This window comes from Asparagus officinalis, chromosome 6 (genome assembly GCF_001876935.1).
Source record: "Asparagus officinalis chromosome 6, Aspof.V1, whole genome shotgun sequence".
Lineage (NCBI taxonomy): Eukaryota > Viridiplantae > Streptophyta > Magnoliopsida > Asparagales > Asparagaceae > Asparagus > Asparagus officinalis.
Genome location: NC_033799.1, coordinates 10,740,374 through 10,759,590, shown reverse-complemented (window position 1 = coordinate 10,759,590; position 19,217 = coordinate 10,740,374). Strand labels below are relative to the sequence as shown.

General features: G+C 34.3%; 1 protein-coding gene across 1 annotated transcript; it reads right to left on the bottom strand.

Annotated features, from left to right (window-relative positions):
• LOC109844363 (probable phosphoglucomutase, cytoplasmic 1) lies at positions 473-17,288 on the bottom strand. The gene is made up of 18 exons (XM_020413364.1): positions 17,153-17,288; positions 9,544-9,625; positions 8,654-8,709; positions 8,362-8,475; positions 8,216-8,278; positions 6,844-6,963; positions 6,641-6,741; positions 6,334-6,393; positions 6,131-6,230; positions 5,889-6,046; positions 5,718-5,813; positions 3,942-4,005; positions 3,787-3,868; positions 1,971-2,146; positions 1,758-1,834; positions 1,372-1,504; positions 1,041-1,157; positions 473-830 (listed from the first exon to the last, which is right to left on the bottom strand). The coding sequence occupies exons 1-18, from the start codon at positions 17,231-17,233 to the stop codon at positions 759-761; spliced, it is 1,752 nt and encodes a 583-aa protein (XP_020268953.1). The 5' UTR covers positions 17,234-17,288; the 3' UTR covers positions 473-758.

Genomic DNA, 19,217 nt, shown 5'->3' with positions numbered 1-19,217 from the left:
CAGAATCATCATCACTCATCTGTTAGCAGTTACGCACTCAACTCAGGTATGGGCACCCGCCAATCGAACTAAAGCAGCATGGCTCAATTGCATCGAACTCTATGAAGACGTGATTCTCACAATAAAATGCTCGATGAGACTATCTGCATCTCTTGAAGGTCTGCAGACCTGGCTCAGCACTGCTGTGGCAAACATCTTAGTAACTTACACGCTGTTAACGGAGAACAGAGAAAGGGGAACTGTGACTGGGCATCAGTTGGCTACCGCGAGCTTCTTCAGTAGTTAACAATGGTGAAGGCGAACATTGTTGTTGCTCAAGATGTTATGACAAAATACTTTAACGTGAGCTATTCCTCAATTAATAACTACTAAAAATTTTCAACAAAATTAGTCAAATATAGGGATAATCATTCGCGCATTACAAATTTAAAGCTGACGTCAAGAATTTTTCTCTACCGTTTTTAAAGAGGTATTAGGTTTTCCAACACTCCAGAGGTGACAATATGCTACACGCTACCAAAAACTGGACACGCCCATAAATCATTTCTTACAAGAGAAACCATATTTTTATTACATCAGCTTTATTAGACGCTGCACAACCCAAAACCAAAATTGTGAAATCATATCAATCACACTGGAGCATATAAGTGAGAGCACACATCCGCCTCAATTCAAAACAAAGGAACAATATCATATGCGTATTCGTTGTGGCTCGCTTATGCATGTAGTATTTAAATTAAAAAATGAAACCTTGTAGTCTATGTGATAACAGTGGGAGCGGATCGGCCAGTGAACTCCTGCATCTTTGAAAGCTTCAGAGCCACATCCACCTGAGGCAGGAAGAAAAGCAATTCTATTAAGCAAATTACAATAAAATCTGGTTTATTATCTGATTCTTGTTGTAGAGAAATCCTTCAAATCTGTTATGTGGACGATTAATATCAGTTATAAAATTTCCTGGATAGTCCATGCATATATATAAGGAGATCATATTGGTCACATAAATAATATAGAGGATAACTAAAATTCTGATTTCTTACAAGAGGAGAAAGTGCTTCTTGTGAGTCCCTTCCAGTCTTGGAAGAGTCCTTTTCATATTGCTCGATATAGAGCCTGATGGTGGCTCCCTCGGAGCCAGTTCCAGAGAGGCGGAATACCTAGATCGCACAAATGAAGATATATCAGCAATTTACTTATTGCCATCACTGAAATTCTCTTGATTGCTTAAATAATGAATATTATTTAATAGTTTCAGCATGAAGAAAATGCAGGCTCATAAGATGAGTCTGGAGCTAGAGGAATCAGAGCTACAATCAAACTTTTGCATGAGAGGAAAAAATGATAATTAATAATAAGTTAGAAAGTATCTACCAATCGTGAACCATCCTTAAATAGATAACGGACACCCTGGTGCTTAGAGACGGAACCATCAACAGGGTCTTTGTATTCGAATTCATCTGCTTCAGCAACATCAGCAACATCTGATCTTATTCCGTGGATAATCCTATGAGAAAACACATGCATTTTGCATCTATAAATAAATCTCCGATACACAAATTGTAAATCCTATGATGTAAAAACATTATATTGGCCTCTAACCAAGATACAAAACAAGGAAAGAGTTTCAATTTCTAAATTTAGTCAGGTCCCAGGAGATTATCAGAAGCATCTAAAGGTAATGTTCAGATAGGATTTGCACGCATATATAATGGTAAACGTCAGCAGTAATTTAAGAAGTGATTGGAAGAAAACCATACTTGTTAACGTCTGGAAGGGTTGATTGTAGTTTGATCAAATATGTCATAAGTTCCTTAGCTGCACCAGCATCAACATTCTGTACATAGAAAACTAGCGTCTTAGGACACCTTCATAACTTAAAAAACTATTAATGAATGTAGGGGTAAGAAGTAAGGATAACTATGTAAATCTTAATTTTGAAGAAAGTAAAACATAGCATTCTATTACTCTACCTCATAGTCATATCGAGTGTAATAATGGCGACCATAAGTTGTCCAGTGCTGGCGAACTATGTCTTCCACTGTAACTAGCTTATTCCCACCAATATTGTCCTTATTCTTGAAAGCAAGAATGGAAAGCCAAGCTAAGACGGCCCAGATTCCATCCTTTTCACGTATATGATCAGAACCTGAAAAAGAACCAATATACAGTAAATATATTCACTATAAACTAGAGGTTTTATAACCAGAACATGATTATTTGATACAGCATGAGAAGAAATGAAGTTCCAAAGAAAAATTTGCTAAGATATGCTTCTGAAACAAAAATTAAGCTAGAAGTGCAGACACTTCAAAAACGAAGATGTACTGGGTTGGAGACGTGCCAAACACATGTGCCAGGATTCAGGAACGTGTATTGGTCAAAATAAAATCTACGCACGTACTTTTTCCGGACTTTTGTGTCTGTGTATTGCATCATAATATCATATTTTATACATGTCCATATGTCCTATTCACATCCGTGCAACATACAATGATACAATTAAGTTATTTATTATGAGACTCAAAGAATCCAAAATATATAGAAAACTGACATTCTCACACAATCTAACCAGCTTGACCTGAAAGTTCAAGATTCGGACATCTGTTCAATGCAGACTTTAGGAGTAAATTAGCAGTCAGAAAAAAAAATCAGAAGCAAGCAAAATGATAGTATCACGGACATGATAGTGTATTTCAAAACAAGAAAGAGTCTCCATTCCAGTTCTTTTAATGCCTAGTAATAGCATTGGCGGTCAGATCAAATGAAATAAGTAAACTAGCCTTCGATCTGTTAAGTTCAGCACAAGTGTCCTGTTTATATTAACAAGCCTTGCAGCATCTCAACCACACATCACTTCATGCTAATAACTCGAAAATTTTACAATACATGAACATATTAGAACCATTTAACAACAACAAATAGAAAAAGTTCACATGCTTCAGAAAATTAGAAATCTCCTGAAATATTAGGTCATATTATCAACGTGAATAAGATTCATTACATAAACAGATATAGACTGATGGACTGTAAGGTGAAGGGCTCAACCTAAAAAAAGCCATATCATAAATGATGCCAAATTCAGGCATATATGTAAAGTACCATGTTGGTTACTTCAAAATTTGATAAAGTACTATATGCAACTTTGTCCTAAACAAATGCACGACTTTCCATTCAAATGCCCATGTATAGTGTTGAGTGTTCCCTTAAGATTCCAAACTCTAACAAGTTTTCTTTTTATTTAATTATTTCAAAACACAGACTTAGGAAGTGTTAAATTTTATATTACGACGCCGATAGCTCGCAATAGATGTCCCCATATGTTTTCAGAAAAAGGAGATCAACTTGCATCCAAAACATTATAGAAGAAAATGAAGCGTGATCTAAATAGTTAATGGAGCTAAATGTAATGTACCGATGACTGTCAATGCTTTAGCGAAAAGAGACTTCGCAACAACAATGAAAAACACCTAGATCCCCCTAAAAGGGAAAGACTACTAAAACTGGGTGCTCCTACGTATTAGTCAGCAGCACGCTCCCCTATAAGAGATGGTTTTAAGTGATGGCATACTGGCCCATGAACAAAAAGTATAGAAGCTTGTTTGATCATTTTTTAGAAACTTCCAGTGAGAACAGGCATACATTTACTGCCTGACAGAGTTTACCAGTAGTCACATATTTTTGAGTCCTTCAGTTGACAGCAAATAATGTTAATTACTATTCAGTAGAATACACTCATCACACGAGACAAATGCCAGACACATGGATCAAAAGTTGAACAGCATCTACCTGTCCCAAAACTTTCTTCACCGCAAACTGAACAGAGTCCAGCATCCATTAAGTTACCAAAAAATTTCCAGCCAGTTGGTACCTAAAAGGAGAGCTGATAAGATCAGATGCTTCTGGAACCACTAAAAAAGAAGAGTCCGTATCCAACTATATACCTCAAAAAATTTCAACTTTAGATTCTTTGCCACAACATCAAGTGCAGCTGATGTTGGCATGCTCCTGCAAAATGATGAAAAAAGATTAGCCATGCAAAATAGGCTGGATAACACCTCTTTGGACCAAAATGATAACATGGCGAAGGTGAAAGAACCAACCCATATTTAAATCACTTGAGAAACACAGACTCAAACTGTAGCAAACAAACAATAGAATGCACCAACTAAGCAGTGTATCTTTGCTGCTTTAAAAGAGCATCGACACTCAAGACATGAAGAAACTAACGGAACCCAAAAACAAAATCAGACCATGGAGAAGCCCGTCAAATGCAAAAAAGTACAGAATACATTCGGTTTAGGATTCAACAGCCATGCGAAATCGCTTGAAGTGCTTTCTGAAGCACCGTAAAAAAAATTCTAAATTAACTTCAAGAAAGGCAAAACCATAATCTACCATAATGATAACCCCAATTATCAAGTAATCAAAACCCATCCACCCATCCCTCTGTCCCACCGAGTAATGCAACATCCCGGAAAAAAGAATGAATGAGTTGAAAAGAAAATAAGAAAAAATTGTGGTCCCATTCTTGAATTGAGAGTTTACAGGTTTCAATTTTCATACTAATGCCCATTTTTTATTTGTAGGGATTCGGAAGCTTCAGAGACTGCATATGTTATAAACGTTTTTATCTAAAAGACCTATAGTTATAAAATAACAAAATTAAAATGAAGTGATCAATTTACTATTATATCGTGAAAGGAAGCTTTTCTCTGGGCTGTGCACAAGACCAGAATTGGATTAACTTGATTGGATCCTAAACTAAAAGAAATATATTTCCAAGTAGGATCGAGAAATGGATACATGATCGCATCAGGCAGTGGTACTTTATCTTATCTTGATTATTTACATCTTGACAGATCCAAATTCCAGACCAAATATCAATAGATAATATCAGAATTAATAATCCCACAAATCTGTGAATGGCAGTATTGCAAAAGTTTGTTAATCTAAGAAATAAAAAAAGAAATTTAACTATAGGACATAACAATAAGTATAAGTATTGCAAAAGTTTGTTTATTAAGAAATTTAAAAAAAAATTAACTATAGGATATGACAATAAGTAAACATACAATTCAAAAACTTTTTTAAAAAAAATTAAACAGTTGTGCTAACATTTCTGAAAGGAAATCATACTGAAAACCTGACATCAAGACTTGTATGCTTGTACTAAATCAAATTGACCTCCAGTCTGTAAATAAATTCTCTTGTTTCAGACAAAATCTCACTCGTCTCAACTGAACATGGCTTCATACTGAGGCCATATCACATTTACCCTTCATGAAGAAATGTGACATTTATGGAAGAATTGTTTGCATTGCACATAGCTATAGCTGGAGGCAAGTATTAGACCCATAATGTGCTGCAAAGTCTTTCCAGTGAATATAATGAATAACATGGATTTAACATACAGCACCTATGATGGTAATTTGCCAACCCCAGTGTACATTAATCCTAAAAAACCTACTAAGTACCAGCTGTGCTGGTTCCTTAAGGTATATAAGAACAGTCTTACTTGTGACCACCAGTGCATCCAAACACTTTTACTACCATGGTAAAGTTTTTACTACTGCTATGGTATGTGATATAAAAATCGTTAACCCCTTAGTGCACGGCAATGACATAAATGTGTTACAGCATTGAAACAATAATAAACAAGCAGTTTAACAAAATATGAACATACACAATAAATGTCTAAAAGATACAGAAATGTCTACCTTGCAACACCCTTTAATCCAGAAGAAAAATAAGGAATGGATGCCACCGCATTGGCAGCAATAATTGCAACTGAATCTGATGGCGTCACGAAAAATCTGGTGAAGCAAAAACCAATTTTAAATCTATATATCATTTTATCATCCTCGTCCTGCCTTTACGTATAGACATACCTTTTACCCAGGATCATATTACGATCTGCATCACCATCGGCAGCTGCACCAAATTCTGGTGGTTCATCTTTTGAACTTGATTTACCTAATCCCATTCGTTCAACTAGTTCCTTTGCATATGTCAGGTTAGGGTCAGGATGTCCGCCTCCAAAGTCTTCCTGTTGGCACAAGTAATAAGCAAGTAAGTTTTGTTAACACATAGCTCAAGCTTTGCCCAAGCATCTAGAGGCTTCAAGACATACCTTAGGCGTACAGTTCAATAGTGAACTTTCTTTGGCACCAAGTTCTTCGACAAATATACGCTTGGCATATGCTCCAGCAACACCATTTAATGCATCATAACTGTCAAATGTAAGTCAAGCTCATAAGTGTGTGCTTTTTTAATGCAATGGAACATGGAATGGAGTTCAATTTTTTTGGTCAATTTAGTACTGGGGACACATACCAGAATGTGAAATTTGGAGATGTAAGCAGCTTCTTAATAGACTGAAAATCAAATATTTTCCTGAGAAAGAAATGGAAAAGCAGTTTAATAATAGTTTGAGTAAGTAGTTTTTACCAATATAACATCTTTTTGGTCTGATGACAGTAGTTACTTGCACAATACAGAAATCTCGGCCTCCACGTGAACATCATGTTGTGATACTAAGTAACACTTAAATACTGAGATTTTAATATGCTTCACTTATGTAGCATGCAAACATATGATTGAAGAGACTATAAAGCTACTGGGTTTATGAGAGGTAGCTTACTTCATCAATTTCACATAATCATCAGCTGAGTCAATAACCTCCACATCAAAGTTTCCTTCAGGTCCACTAAAGCTAGTAACCCCTATTGCAGAGATATCTACCTGCAATGTATATGACAAATACAAATATCCTGTAATAGAGGGATTTGCATAGATTAAATAACAAGATCTAAAAACAAGTAAAAGCTTCAGATAAGTATTTACCTCCGGTAGATCTTCTGCTATGAAATACTCCTTTATTGTTTTTGTATTGTCATAAATTTTATCAGTAATAGCCTCAGGAGCAGGTCCACCATTTTCCATGTTGTATTTGATCCCAAAATCCTGACAAAAAAGAATTTTTTAAATGAAATAATGGGAAAAAAGGCTAATAAACTACATGGGAAAGTACAATACCCAATGAAATCATCATAAGTTTCCAAAAGTTGAATTACATAGAAGGGAGTTTAGCTTCTGGCCAATCTAGAGGAAGTTGGGTAGCTAAAGTAAATCACAGACACTACAGCACGGTCTGTGCGACCAACAAATTCTATCAAACCATTTAACTTTTCCCCTTCCATTACACATTTAATACAGTTGATGAAATTCATACGTAGAGGAAAATTCTGGAAAGAATGTAGGCAAAGCCGACACCATAGGAACAACGAGTGAGCAGACACAAAAAGCAGAGAGTGGAACATGCACAGAAAACACGAGAATTTACACCCTAACACTAAAACTCTACTAAACAAGAAAACAACACAAAAAAATTCTAAGATACTAAGAAATAACCATGAAGAAACTTCATTTCATCATTTGATATATGGCTCCTTGATAGTTTCAAGTTCCAATTACAACCCTCAAAAGGATCTTCTCTCCTTTCTTTCAGAGTGCTCCTTTAGAAACATGAGCTGCCATTTCCAGAAGAAATACATGAATACCAACAGAAGAGTTCCACAATGAATCAGCTATCTGTTACTACTGTAGAAGCTAAATAAGCATTAAAGCAAAAAGCTAAACCTCTGCTCTCTGGGTGAAATCCAAGTAAACAAGTGAAATATCCAACATATCAAATTCCTAATGACATGTACCCTATGTCATTTTATAAATAAAACATTGCAGGAACTACCGCCAGTGTCTTCTTCAAAAAGGTATGCATGGTAAAAAGAAGATGACAAACATGCATGATCCTGTATGGAAACAAACTGTAGGACATACAGGCTCAGTCATCTCATAACTTAGAAATTTCAGAACCTGTATGTATCGCAATTGCCACCAACAAAAAGATAATTACTAAAACAAAGAAGTCATTCAATTGCAAGAAAGGGCATTGAGCATGCAACAAACATTATAAATGTTTTTCAATTCGGATGGACTCTGATCTCTCCTGTACGTTTCCCCCCTTTTTATTTTTACCTTTCTGAGATAACTGCGATCTCTTTGATTGTAGATACATCCATAAATTTTTTTATTATTCTTTTTTTCCTTTTTCTGTTCTCCTTTTCATCTACTGTATTCATCATCATCACAATTTCTTGGTATATGTTTGTACCAGATCACCATTGGAACGGCAAATGACAGCATAAGAGAACTATACCTCACGAGGACCACCAGGATTGTGACTAGCCGTTAATATAAATGCACCTGAAGCCTTTGAACCCTGTGATTATCAAAACGGTAGACAGATGTCATGACATATAATAATGCTAAAAGAATTCGAATGATGCGGAAGGACGATCATACATCTGCACCAACTCTTTCACGAATGACAGCTGATACAGCTGGAGTTGAGAGCAAACCATTTTGGCCAATCCAGACACGCCTTACTCCATTTGCGGCTGACATTTTTGTTATAATCTGTCAATTATATGGAGTTTGAATAATTAAGCATCCTAAAATATGGAAAATGGATTAACATAGTTAATAGGAAGCATACAACAGCAGTGACAAGACACCCCCTGTTTTGGAGCTTATGAGAATAGGTTGCAGGAGGAAAATGAAAATAAGTGATCAAGCATTGAGGTATTGGAATTACCTGAATGGCATCTTTAGAGAAATAACGACCATCTCCAGAAACAACAAGTGTGGCACCTGTATTATGGACATCACACTTAGCAACTGATTTAACTAAAAGAATTATTTTCTCCAATATTGCAACAACTAAAAAGTTAGATGAAATGACCTGTAATTCTAACTCAGGAACGGCGCAGCGTATATAGGTTGAGAAGCTAAAAGGTATTTCATTTCGAGAAATATTTTGCAAATATACTGGTAGATAGAAGATGTTGGATTGCCTTTTTTTTCTGCTGTCGTGAGAAATTTTCGGTTCATCGAGATTGCTTAGTCTAAGTAGGATAATTGGAAGGTCCCATTTCAACTTTGTTTCAGTAACTAGAAACTAATCTCCTAGCCTCTAGTTACCACCTATCGTTCCATCTTTCTTCATATGTTTAATCAATATTTCAAGTTAAACCAATTATTGGGTTACCAATACTGAAGTACCAAAGAAAGCTAATGCAACAGGGACAGTAACCACAATTATGCTTAACTCTAATAACAGCAAATTACAATGTACTGGGAAAATATTTAGGGGCAAAGCAATGGCATAAAAGCTGCAATATGATCAGAACAATAAGAAATTGAACATGCAAGTCTAGAAATTATATGCATCCTTGTGCTTATCTACATGACGCATTTCCCCGGAAGAAATGGACATGAGTTTTGCAGGCTTTATGCTATTTAATCAGTAGGCATTAGACAATACTAGTGTCAGTATAGAAAATTTAAGTACACAGAGCTTCATGCAGAAAAAAGTTATAATTAATCCTCAATATTACAGGCTTACAGCATAAGACTTTTCTCAAAAAACAAATAAACATCGATGCATCAGTCACTTTGAATAGAAAGAAAGGAAGTGATTCTTACCTCTCACTTTGTCGGCAGAAAGGGCATTAAATGTTGACTGAACAAAGTTATGCAGGTAGTTGGGTTGCTTAAACACTACCACCTGAAAAAGGAAAATGATTCTCAAGGGATCCCAGATGAATATCATTTTTAAACTCTGTTATGAACTTATATGTGTTAGATTTTAGTGTCCCACGTTTATTTATTTTTTTAACCAACTTTAGTGGTCACGTTTTTACTCCCACGTTTTTTTAGTTTAAGAAACTGCTCATGTTTTATTTTAGTTATATAACTACTCACGTTTTTATGCTAAATTCTTTTTAGTTTAAGAAACTGCTCATGTTTTATTTTAGTTATATAACTACTCACGTTTTTATGCTAAATTCCTATTGGTCAATAAATTAAGATAACGTTATATAACTACTCACGTTTTTATGCTAAATTCCTATTGGTCAATAAATTAAGATAACTACTCACGTTGATGGAATGTGAGTGATTATTCTATTTAAAAGGCTTGGTCCTCTCTCTACCGGGAATGCGAAAAAAATTTCTCTCCGAGAAAATTTCGGAAAAGTTCAAGAGGGTTAAGGGAGAGAAACTCAAGTCTTCAAGGTTGTTCATCTTGCAATCAATTTCTCTTCAAGTTTCAAATCATGGATCAAAGTACGTTTTCTTAATTAATTTTCATTGTGAAAATCATTTGTTCTAAGATCTTGGCATAATGATAATCAAATCAAAAATTAAAGTATAGTTTGATTTGCTTAAATTTAAAGAATTAAGGTTACATGTGGTATCAGAGCCTAAGTTAAAGAACTTATGATTTTCCATCATGATATTTATTAATTAAGTTTTCTATTAAGCCTTGATAAAATTGTTCCATTACTGTTAATTGAATGTTTAGAATTCTTTAATTAAATGTTTTGATAATTTCGTGTTAAGCTAAATACATAAACCATTAATGTGAAATCACTGTAAAATTCGGATTTAACTGTTCATTCATTATGTATACATATTTTGGTTGAACTAAATGTTTAAGAGAAATAGCCTAGTGTAGGTGCTTGGGAGAATGAAGAGGTCTGCAGTTCGAACCCTACAGCCACACTAAATATTTCTAGTTTTTGATGGGCCTTGGGCCTTGGGGCACTTGGGGCTTTTGAATTCTAATAATATTTTTGTTTGCTTTCTTTTTTTTTTTTTACCTGCTATTATGGTTATGCTATTTTGGTTTATAACTGTTAACTAGTTATGTATGAATTGTTAGTCTCCATGAATTGCTGGTTTGCGGGTTTATTATAACACTGTTGTCTAAATTATATTGTACAATTTGAAATTCAACTCACTCATGGATGGTTTGTTAGTCATACCTTGAAGTTCCATGCTTATCAAATTGTAATAATATAATTTTCAATTACTCATGATTAAGTAATGCTACTAATGAAATGACATGATCATATATATATTGTCATGAGTAAATTGAGGTTTATTGATTATAAAATATTTAAGAATCGCCCAATGGTTGATTGGTAAATTTTATAATCTATAAACATGACTGTGGTTAATTAATATATCTGATTAGATATGTTTAGAATATCCAAAGATAACAAGCATGTCTAATTGGAGTATATAATTGCCAACTATATGAAATAAAAAGTAAGCATCAATTATGTTCATTGTTGTACATTAATGGATTACCCAAAGGAGAACTTCCATGTACGTTTATTGTTTAATTTAAATGTTATCTGAAAATGTGTTTAAGTTTAAGCTTATGACTCAAAGCATTAATATGTCAGTATTCTATATATTTGTAGCACTTATTTCTCTTCATTCGCAAGCCTTGTCTATTGTAAAGTTTAATGGGCTTAATTTTCATGAATGGTGTGAACAAGTTCAGTTTCATCTAGGTGTTCTGGATCTTGATTCAGCACTGTTGTATGACAAGTCCGCTGCTATTACTGATTCTAGCAGTGCTGAAGAAAGATTTTTCCATAAGGCTTGGGAAAAATCAAATAGACTTAGCTTAATGTTCATACGATTGACGATAGCAAACAACATTAAGTCCACAATTCCTAAAACTGATAATGCAAAGGAATTCATGAAGTTTGTGGAAGATCTCTCGCAATCTAACTCTGTTGATAAGTCAATTGCAGGGACATTAATGGGTACGTTGATCACCATGAAGTTCGATGGTTCTCGTACCATGTATGAGCGTATCACTGAAATGACAAACACAGCAGCAAGATTGAGATCTATGGGAATAGAAGTGAGTGAAAGTTTCCTTGTGTAGCTTATCATAAACTCATTGCCCTCTGAGTATAGTCCATTCCAAATAAACTACAACACTAAGATAAGTGGAATGTGACTGAATTGCAAAGTATGCTCATTCAAGAGGAAGCAAGGCTTAAGAAATAAGGAATTCACTCAATTAATCTCATGGGTCGTCAAGGAGTTGGAAAGAAACCAAGAAAGAAGAATGGAAAGGGCAAGAAATGACCACTGAAGGTTAATGAGGCATGTCCAAATCCACAAGAAGGAACGTAAGAATGATAAGTGTCATTTCTGCAAAAAGCCTGGACACTATCAGAAAGATTGCCTGAAACGTAAGGCATGGTTCGGATAAGTGTCATTTCTGCAAAAAGCCTGGACACTATCAGAAAGATTGCCTGAAACGTAAGGCATGGTTCGAAAAGAAAGGTAAACCTCTTGGACACTATCAGAAAGATTGCCTGAAACGTAAGGCATGGTTCGAAAAGAAAGGTAAACCTCTTGCTTTTGCATGTTTCGAATCAAACTTGACAGAATTTCCTTATAATACTTAGTGGATTGATTTTGGTTCTACCACTCATGTTTCAAATACGATGCAAAGATTCCTTACGACCCAAACCATAAGTCCAAATAAAAATTTCATCTTCATAAGAAATCAAGTCAAAGCTCCAGTTGAGGCCGTTGGAACCTATCGCTTGATTTTAGACAATGAACATCATTTAGATCTTTTTCAAACCCTTTATGTTCCTACTGTTTCTCGCAACTTAGTTTCTTTGTCTAAACTTGATACCGCTGGCTACTCTTTTAAATTTAGGAATGGATGTTTCAATTTGTTTAAGCATAGTCATCTTATTGGTTCTGGTATTCTCTTTGATGGTTTATACAAAGTAAAGCTTGATAATCTTTTTGTTGAAACTCTGTTAACCTTGCATCATAATGTTAGAACTAAACAATGTTTAGTGGATGAAAGTTCAGCTTATTTATGGCATAAACATTTGGGGCATATTTCCAAAGAAATAATACAAAGATTGGTAAAGAATGAAATCCTTCATAATTTGGATTTTACCGATCTTGGTATTTGTGTGAATTGTATTAAAGGAAAACATACAAATCATACAATTAAAAAAACCGCCACAAGAAGCACACAACTCCTTGAAATTATACACACTGATATATGTGGACCTTTTGATGTTTTATCCTTTAATAAAGAAAAATATTCTATCACCTTTATTGATAATTTTTTACGTTATGAATATGTCTATTTGTTGCATGAAAAATCTCAATCAGTAGATGCCCTAGAGGTGTTTATTAATGAGGTTGAAAGACAATTAGACAACAAGGTGAAAATTGTTAGATCTGATAGAAGTGGTGAATTTTATGGAAAATATAACAAAACAGGGCAATGCCCTGGTCCATTTGCTAAATTTTTTGAAAAACGTGGCATATGTGCTCAATATACTATGTCAGATACACCGCAACAAAATAGTGTTACAGAAAAGCGTAATCGTACACTAATGGACATGGTTAGGAGTATGTTGAGTTATTCCTTTACCCTGGTCATTGTGGATGTATATTTTAAAAACCGTAATGTATTTGTTAAACAGGGTTCCTAGTAAGGCAGTTTCAAAGACTCATTTTAAACCGTGGACAGGAAGGAAACCCAATTTGAGACACCTTCATGTTTGGGGTTGTTCTGCGGAAATACAAATTTATAATCCACATGAAAAGAAACTGGACTTAATAACAACCAGTGGTTTCTTCATTGGTTATCCAGAAAAATCTAAGGGTATTGATTTTATTGTCCTAGTCATAATACGAGAATTGTTGAAACCGAAAACGCCAGGTTTATTAAAAATGGTGACATTAGTGGGAGTATGGAATCACGTAAAGTAAAAATCCAAGAAGTTAGAATGAATATTCCTTTACCTTTAACTTCTTCTCAATTTGTTGTTCCTACAATTGTTGAACAGTTTAACGATTTTTAAGAACAACAAATAAATGATCAAACACTCCATAAAGATGTTATTACCAATGAACCTGTAATAGATATACCCCATGAAAAAGTAGCATTAAGGTCTCAAAGACAGAAAAAATCTGCTATTTCTGATGATTATGTGGTTTATTTACAAGAGTCAGAACATGACCTTGGAATTGATAAAGATCCGGTTTTATTTTCACATGCCATGAAAAGTCACAAATCTGATAAATGGTTTGATGCCATGAAAGATGTGTTGAAATCAATAGAGCATAATGAAGTTTGGGATGTTGTAGAATTGCTTAAAGGTTGTAAAAGAGTTGGTGTAAATGGATCTTTAAGACCAAACATGACTCAAATGGCAATATCGAACGATACAAGGCTAGACTCGTTACCAAAGGTTTTACTCAGAAGGATGGTGTTGACTATAAAGAAACATTTGTTCCTGTTTCGAAAAAGGATTCATTTAGAATTGTTAGGCTATGGTGGTGGCTCATTATGACTTAGAGCTACATCAAATGGATAAGAAAACTACTTTTCTAAATAGAAATTTAGATGAAGAAGTTTACATGGACTAACCTGAGGGTTTTCAGTTGAAAGAAGGGAACACATGGTGTGTAAACTTAAGAGATCAATATACGGACTCAAACAAGCTTCCCGACAATAATATCTTAAGTTTAATGATACTATCACATCTTTTGGATTTAAAGAAAACATTGTCGATCGATGTATATATCTAAAGATCAGTAGAAGCAAGTTTATATTTCTTATTATGTATGTTAATGATATCTTGCTTGTTGCTAATGATCTTGGCTTGTTACACGAGACCAAGAAATTTCTCTCTAAGAACTTCGAAATAAAAGATATGAGTGAGGCATCCTATATGATTGGAGTTAAAATATTCCGTGACAGATCACAAGGATTGTTAGGGTTATCTTAGAAATCATATATTAATAAAGTTCTAGAGAGGTTCAAGATGGATAAATGCTCTGCATCTGTTGTTCCAATTCAGAAATGGGATAAATTCAGTCTTATGCAATATCCAAAGAATGAGTTGGAACACAAACAAATGGAACAAATTCCTTATGCATCTATCGTTAGGAACTTGATGTATGCTCAGATCTGTACAAGGCCAAATATTAGTTTTGCTGTTGAAATACTAGGTAGATATCAAAGTAATTCAGTATTGGATCATTGGAAAGCTGCAAAGAAAATATTAAGATTCTTGTAAGGAACAAATGATCATATGCTCACTTATAGAAGATCTGATCACCTTGAGGTGATTGAATATTCAGATTTTGATGGATGTTTGGATACAAAAAAATCCACATTTGGCTATATGTTTCTTCTAGCTGGAGGAGCGATCTCGTGAAAAAGTGCAAAACAGTCTATCATTGTTGCATCGACTATGGAGACTGAGTTCGTGGCATGCTTTGAGGCCACTGTTCATGGATTATGACTGCAGAATTTTATTTCGGGACTTGGAGTTATTGAGTATTGCCAAGCCGCTGAAAATTTATTGTGATAATTCTGCAGCAGTCTTCTATTCTAAAAACGACAAGTATTCGAAGGATGCTATATGGAATTAAAATACTTTGTCGTTAAAGAAGAAGTTCAGAAACAAAGAGTGTCAATTGAGCATATTATTTGTCGTTAAAGAAGAAGTTCAGAAACAAAGAGTGTCAATTGAGCATATTAGCACAAATCTCATGGTTGTGGATCCGTTAACAAAAGGATTGGAAACAAAGAGTGTCAATTGAGCATATTAGCACAAATCTCATGGTTGTGGATCCGTTAACAAAAGGATTGTCACCAAAGACATTTACTGAACATGTCGAAAGAATGAGCATTATTGAAAATCATTACTAACTGTTATGTAAAGTTTATGTTTATTATATATTTGACACTTTGAGCTCATCTAAATATTGTTTCTGATATATTAATACATCCTGTTTTTTTTATTGTTAGTGTACACATGAATGATTATATGAATATTAACAGGATGTGTCTCTGACAAGGACATTATTGTTGGACCATTATGATAAGTCTCATTACAGGTCATATTTAGTTTAAAACTAATATTGTGATACATGGAAGGGACTATGTCGATTTAACTGCATACGACCGCCATGATCCTTATTGGTTTTCTACTTAATGATGATTAATGGTTTGATCAATATGATGATGGAATTAGCTTACACTATGCATATTATGTTATGTTATTAAATCATGATGTTAAATTATGAAACATGGGCCAAATGGGAAAATGTTAGATTTTAGTGTCCCATGCTTATTTATTTTTTTAACCAACTTTAGTGGTCACATTTTTACTCCTACGTTTTTTTAGTTTAAGAAACTGCTCATGTTTTATTTTAGTTATATAACTACTCACGTTTTTATACTAAATTCCTATTAGTCAATAAATTAAGATAACTACTCACGTTGATGGAGTGTGAGTGATTATTCTATTTAAAAGGCTTGGTCCTCTCTCTACCGGGAATGCGAAAAAAATTTCTCTCCATCAAGAAAATTTCAAAAAAGTTCAAGAGGGTTAAGGGAGAGAAACTCAAGTCTTCAAGGTTGTTCATCTTGCAATCAATTTCTCTTCAAGTTTCAAATCATGGATCAAGGTACGTTTTCTTAATTAATTGTTCATTGTGAAAATGATTTGTTCTAAGATCTTGGAATAATGATAATCAAATCAAAAATTAAAGTATAGTTTGATTTGCTTAAATTTAAAGAATTAAGGTTACAATATGCTGATTACAAATTGGATTTCTCCAATGAATTACCTATAACAAAAGCTAATTAATGACTAGAACAAATGATGGATAATATATATTAATATTAGACAAGAAAAATATACAATTAAGTAAAGGATTATAAATTGATTACAGACCTTTGCGTTTCGATCGACAATTCAGCTTAAATGTACGTGTAATAAGAACTGGATAAACAAAGAATATTCTTTTCGTTTCACAGTCTCTAGAAACTGTAAATCTCACTATTCAAAGATACAATTCCTTCGCTAATTCAACCAAAGCTTATTTGTGTCCTTCATTTTAGCTTTCATTTTCTTTTCTTTTCAATTGCTCGCTATTCTTTGCAACCAATTATTTGTTAAGACTTCAGTATTAGGTATCAAAATTACACTGTACACTAGTTTCTCAAGATGCATTAGATTAAGATTTGCAAAGTACGCACTAATGCAATTGTAGAACTCAGATGAAAAAATTTATGCAGTAATATATCCAGCATAATTTAGATAAGTAAATTTCGACGAGAAATCTACACATGTGAAGAAAAAGACTTCAATTGCGATCAACACAGAATTTAAAAGAAAAAAATCAATCTTTTTTGGGAGATTTGCGATTCTTGGATCAGGATCTTTACCTTCTTCCTCAATCCCGAGGTGCCGGGCTTCTGGCCGTCGATCGGAGAGGTCTCCTTGCGATCAATCTTGAAAACCACCATTATTTTAGAGAGAGAGAGAGAGAGAGAGAGAGAGAGGCGATTCAGACGAGAGGTGGTGATGAGAGAGAGAGTAATCAGGTGAGTGAGGCGCTCGGTTTTATGCAGCTGAGAGGCGGAATAATGCTGTTAGTGGCGAACAGCGAACAGGTTTTTTGCGTGACGTGTCCTCTAAGAAATGGAGGGCCGACTGGATGTGGGTCCCGCGGGATGAAGATCTGGACACGTGGAAGGCCGGGAGAAGTGTGAGCCGAAAGTGTAGACGGAGGTTAGGACTTCAAAATGAGAACTCGATGACGGATCTGAGTGGTCGTAAGAACAAAATTTTAAAACAGTTCCAAAAAGATTTTTATTTTTCAAAATCGGTCCGGTTTTTTTTTATTTATCAAAATTGACACGATTTTTGCCATGTGGGCTTAATGACATTCCTAAACAGTCGGGGTTGGCAACCCCGACTGTTTAGGACATGCAAATTTCGGGTTTAAGGATATTAATTAGGGTTTAACACCCTCCTAAACAGTCAGGGTTGCCAACCCCGACTGTTTAGGAACGTCATTAAGTCCATGTGGTAAAAACCGGGTCGATTTTGGTAAAAAAAAAATGGGTCGATTTTGAAAAATAAAATTTTTTTTAGGGCTGTTTTGAAAATTTGTTCGTGGTCGTAATTTTCTCAAATGTCGTTTGCCACATCAAAGTGCCCCTGCGAAAGCAAATAAGAATCGAATATTTAATTGCACTTGAATACCCTATGGTTTCTCTTATTTTGTGCCTACCCCGTGCAAAGCATTGTCCGTTTTTTTGTTTCCGTTACAATAATTCTTTCTTAAATACACAATAATTTTTCATGAATGCTACAATATTTTTTAATGCTATAGTATTCTGTTTGCGTTACAATAATAATATTATAGTAATTTGTTGTATCATTTACTGTAGTATGAATAGTGAATCTTTGGATCCTCCTATAAGTATAGAGGAGTAGATATGTCCTCAATTTTCTTTGTCAGCACCTATTTATGCTAAGGTTTTTGATATTTATACTTTAATATTCTTAGTTATGCAAACGTAATAAATTCTTCTCGGAATTCTCATATGATGTTTACATGCTATTTTTTTACGCAAAAATAGGGCTAAACACCCTATTCAAAACAAAACTAGGAGAAGTTTATGTTTGCATGCTAATTTTAGAGCACAGACAATATTTATATATTTATCATTAAATCTATCAAAAATCTATTTTAAAATAGAATTATGATATATTTAAAGTAATATAGTTTTAACATTAAATTTAATTAAAAAAATAAGGGTCAAAAAGTTTGAACATAATATTTTAGAGTCAGCTGAGAATTTTTGGGGGAAACTCTAGTTTTTGCATAACCAAGGATAATTAGGTTAATTAAGTGCAAAATTTTAAAAAAAATAGGATTTATAAGTGAGGACATATAAGTGTGAAGTTGGGTGAACTATACGTATCTAAGTACAATTAAGCCATAAAAATAAGGTAATATACGAGCGTTCCCAGTGCATGAGTTGAAACTATTGAATGCATTTATTGTTTTAACTCCTTCGAACCAAACGCAGTTATTATTATAGTTTGATGGTAAAATCCAAATCACAATATGAAGTATCAGAGGTCCATCCTTTTTAGTTGAGGGCATGACGAAAGTCGAGTTTAAAACCAATTAAGATCCTGAACTGCTGAATCAAAATTTAAAGAAAAACATCTTGATATAAACCTATTTTCTTACTTAAAATCATAAGTTTAAGATCTACCCGCATAAATTCGATAGAGATGTGATAAGTTTTAGATGCATCCGGTCTTTTTCTAGAGATGCCATATGTTACTTGTCACGCTAGAATGCAGGGCGTGTCATCCACTACAAATGTTGTTGGCAAAGATTTTATTTTAGGGGCTGTTTGGTTCGCTATTATAAGGGGTGGAAAACTCAGAAAACCCCTCCACATCAGATTTTTAGCCCTCCACGTCAGC

Excerpts from the sequence above, each read along its gene's own strand:
- LOC109844363 (XM_020413364.1), bottom strand. The coding sequence starts at position 17,233 with ATGGTGGTTTTCAAGATTGATCGCAAGGAGACCTCTCCGATCGACGGC. Across the intron at positions 5,814-5,888 it reads AATATGATCCTGGGTAAAAG|ATTTTTCGTGACGCCATCAG; the intron begins GTATGTCTATAC and ends TTGCTTCACCAG. Across the intron at positions 831-1,040 it reads AAGAAGCACTTTCTCCTCTT|GTGGATGTGGCTCTGAAGCT; the intron begins GTAAGAAATCAG and ends TTCCTGCCTCAG.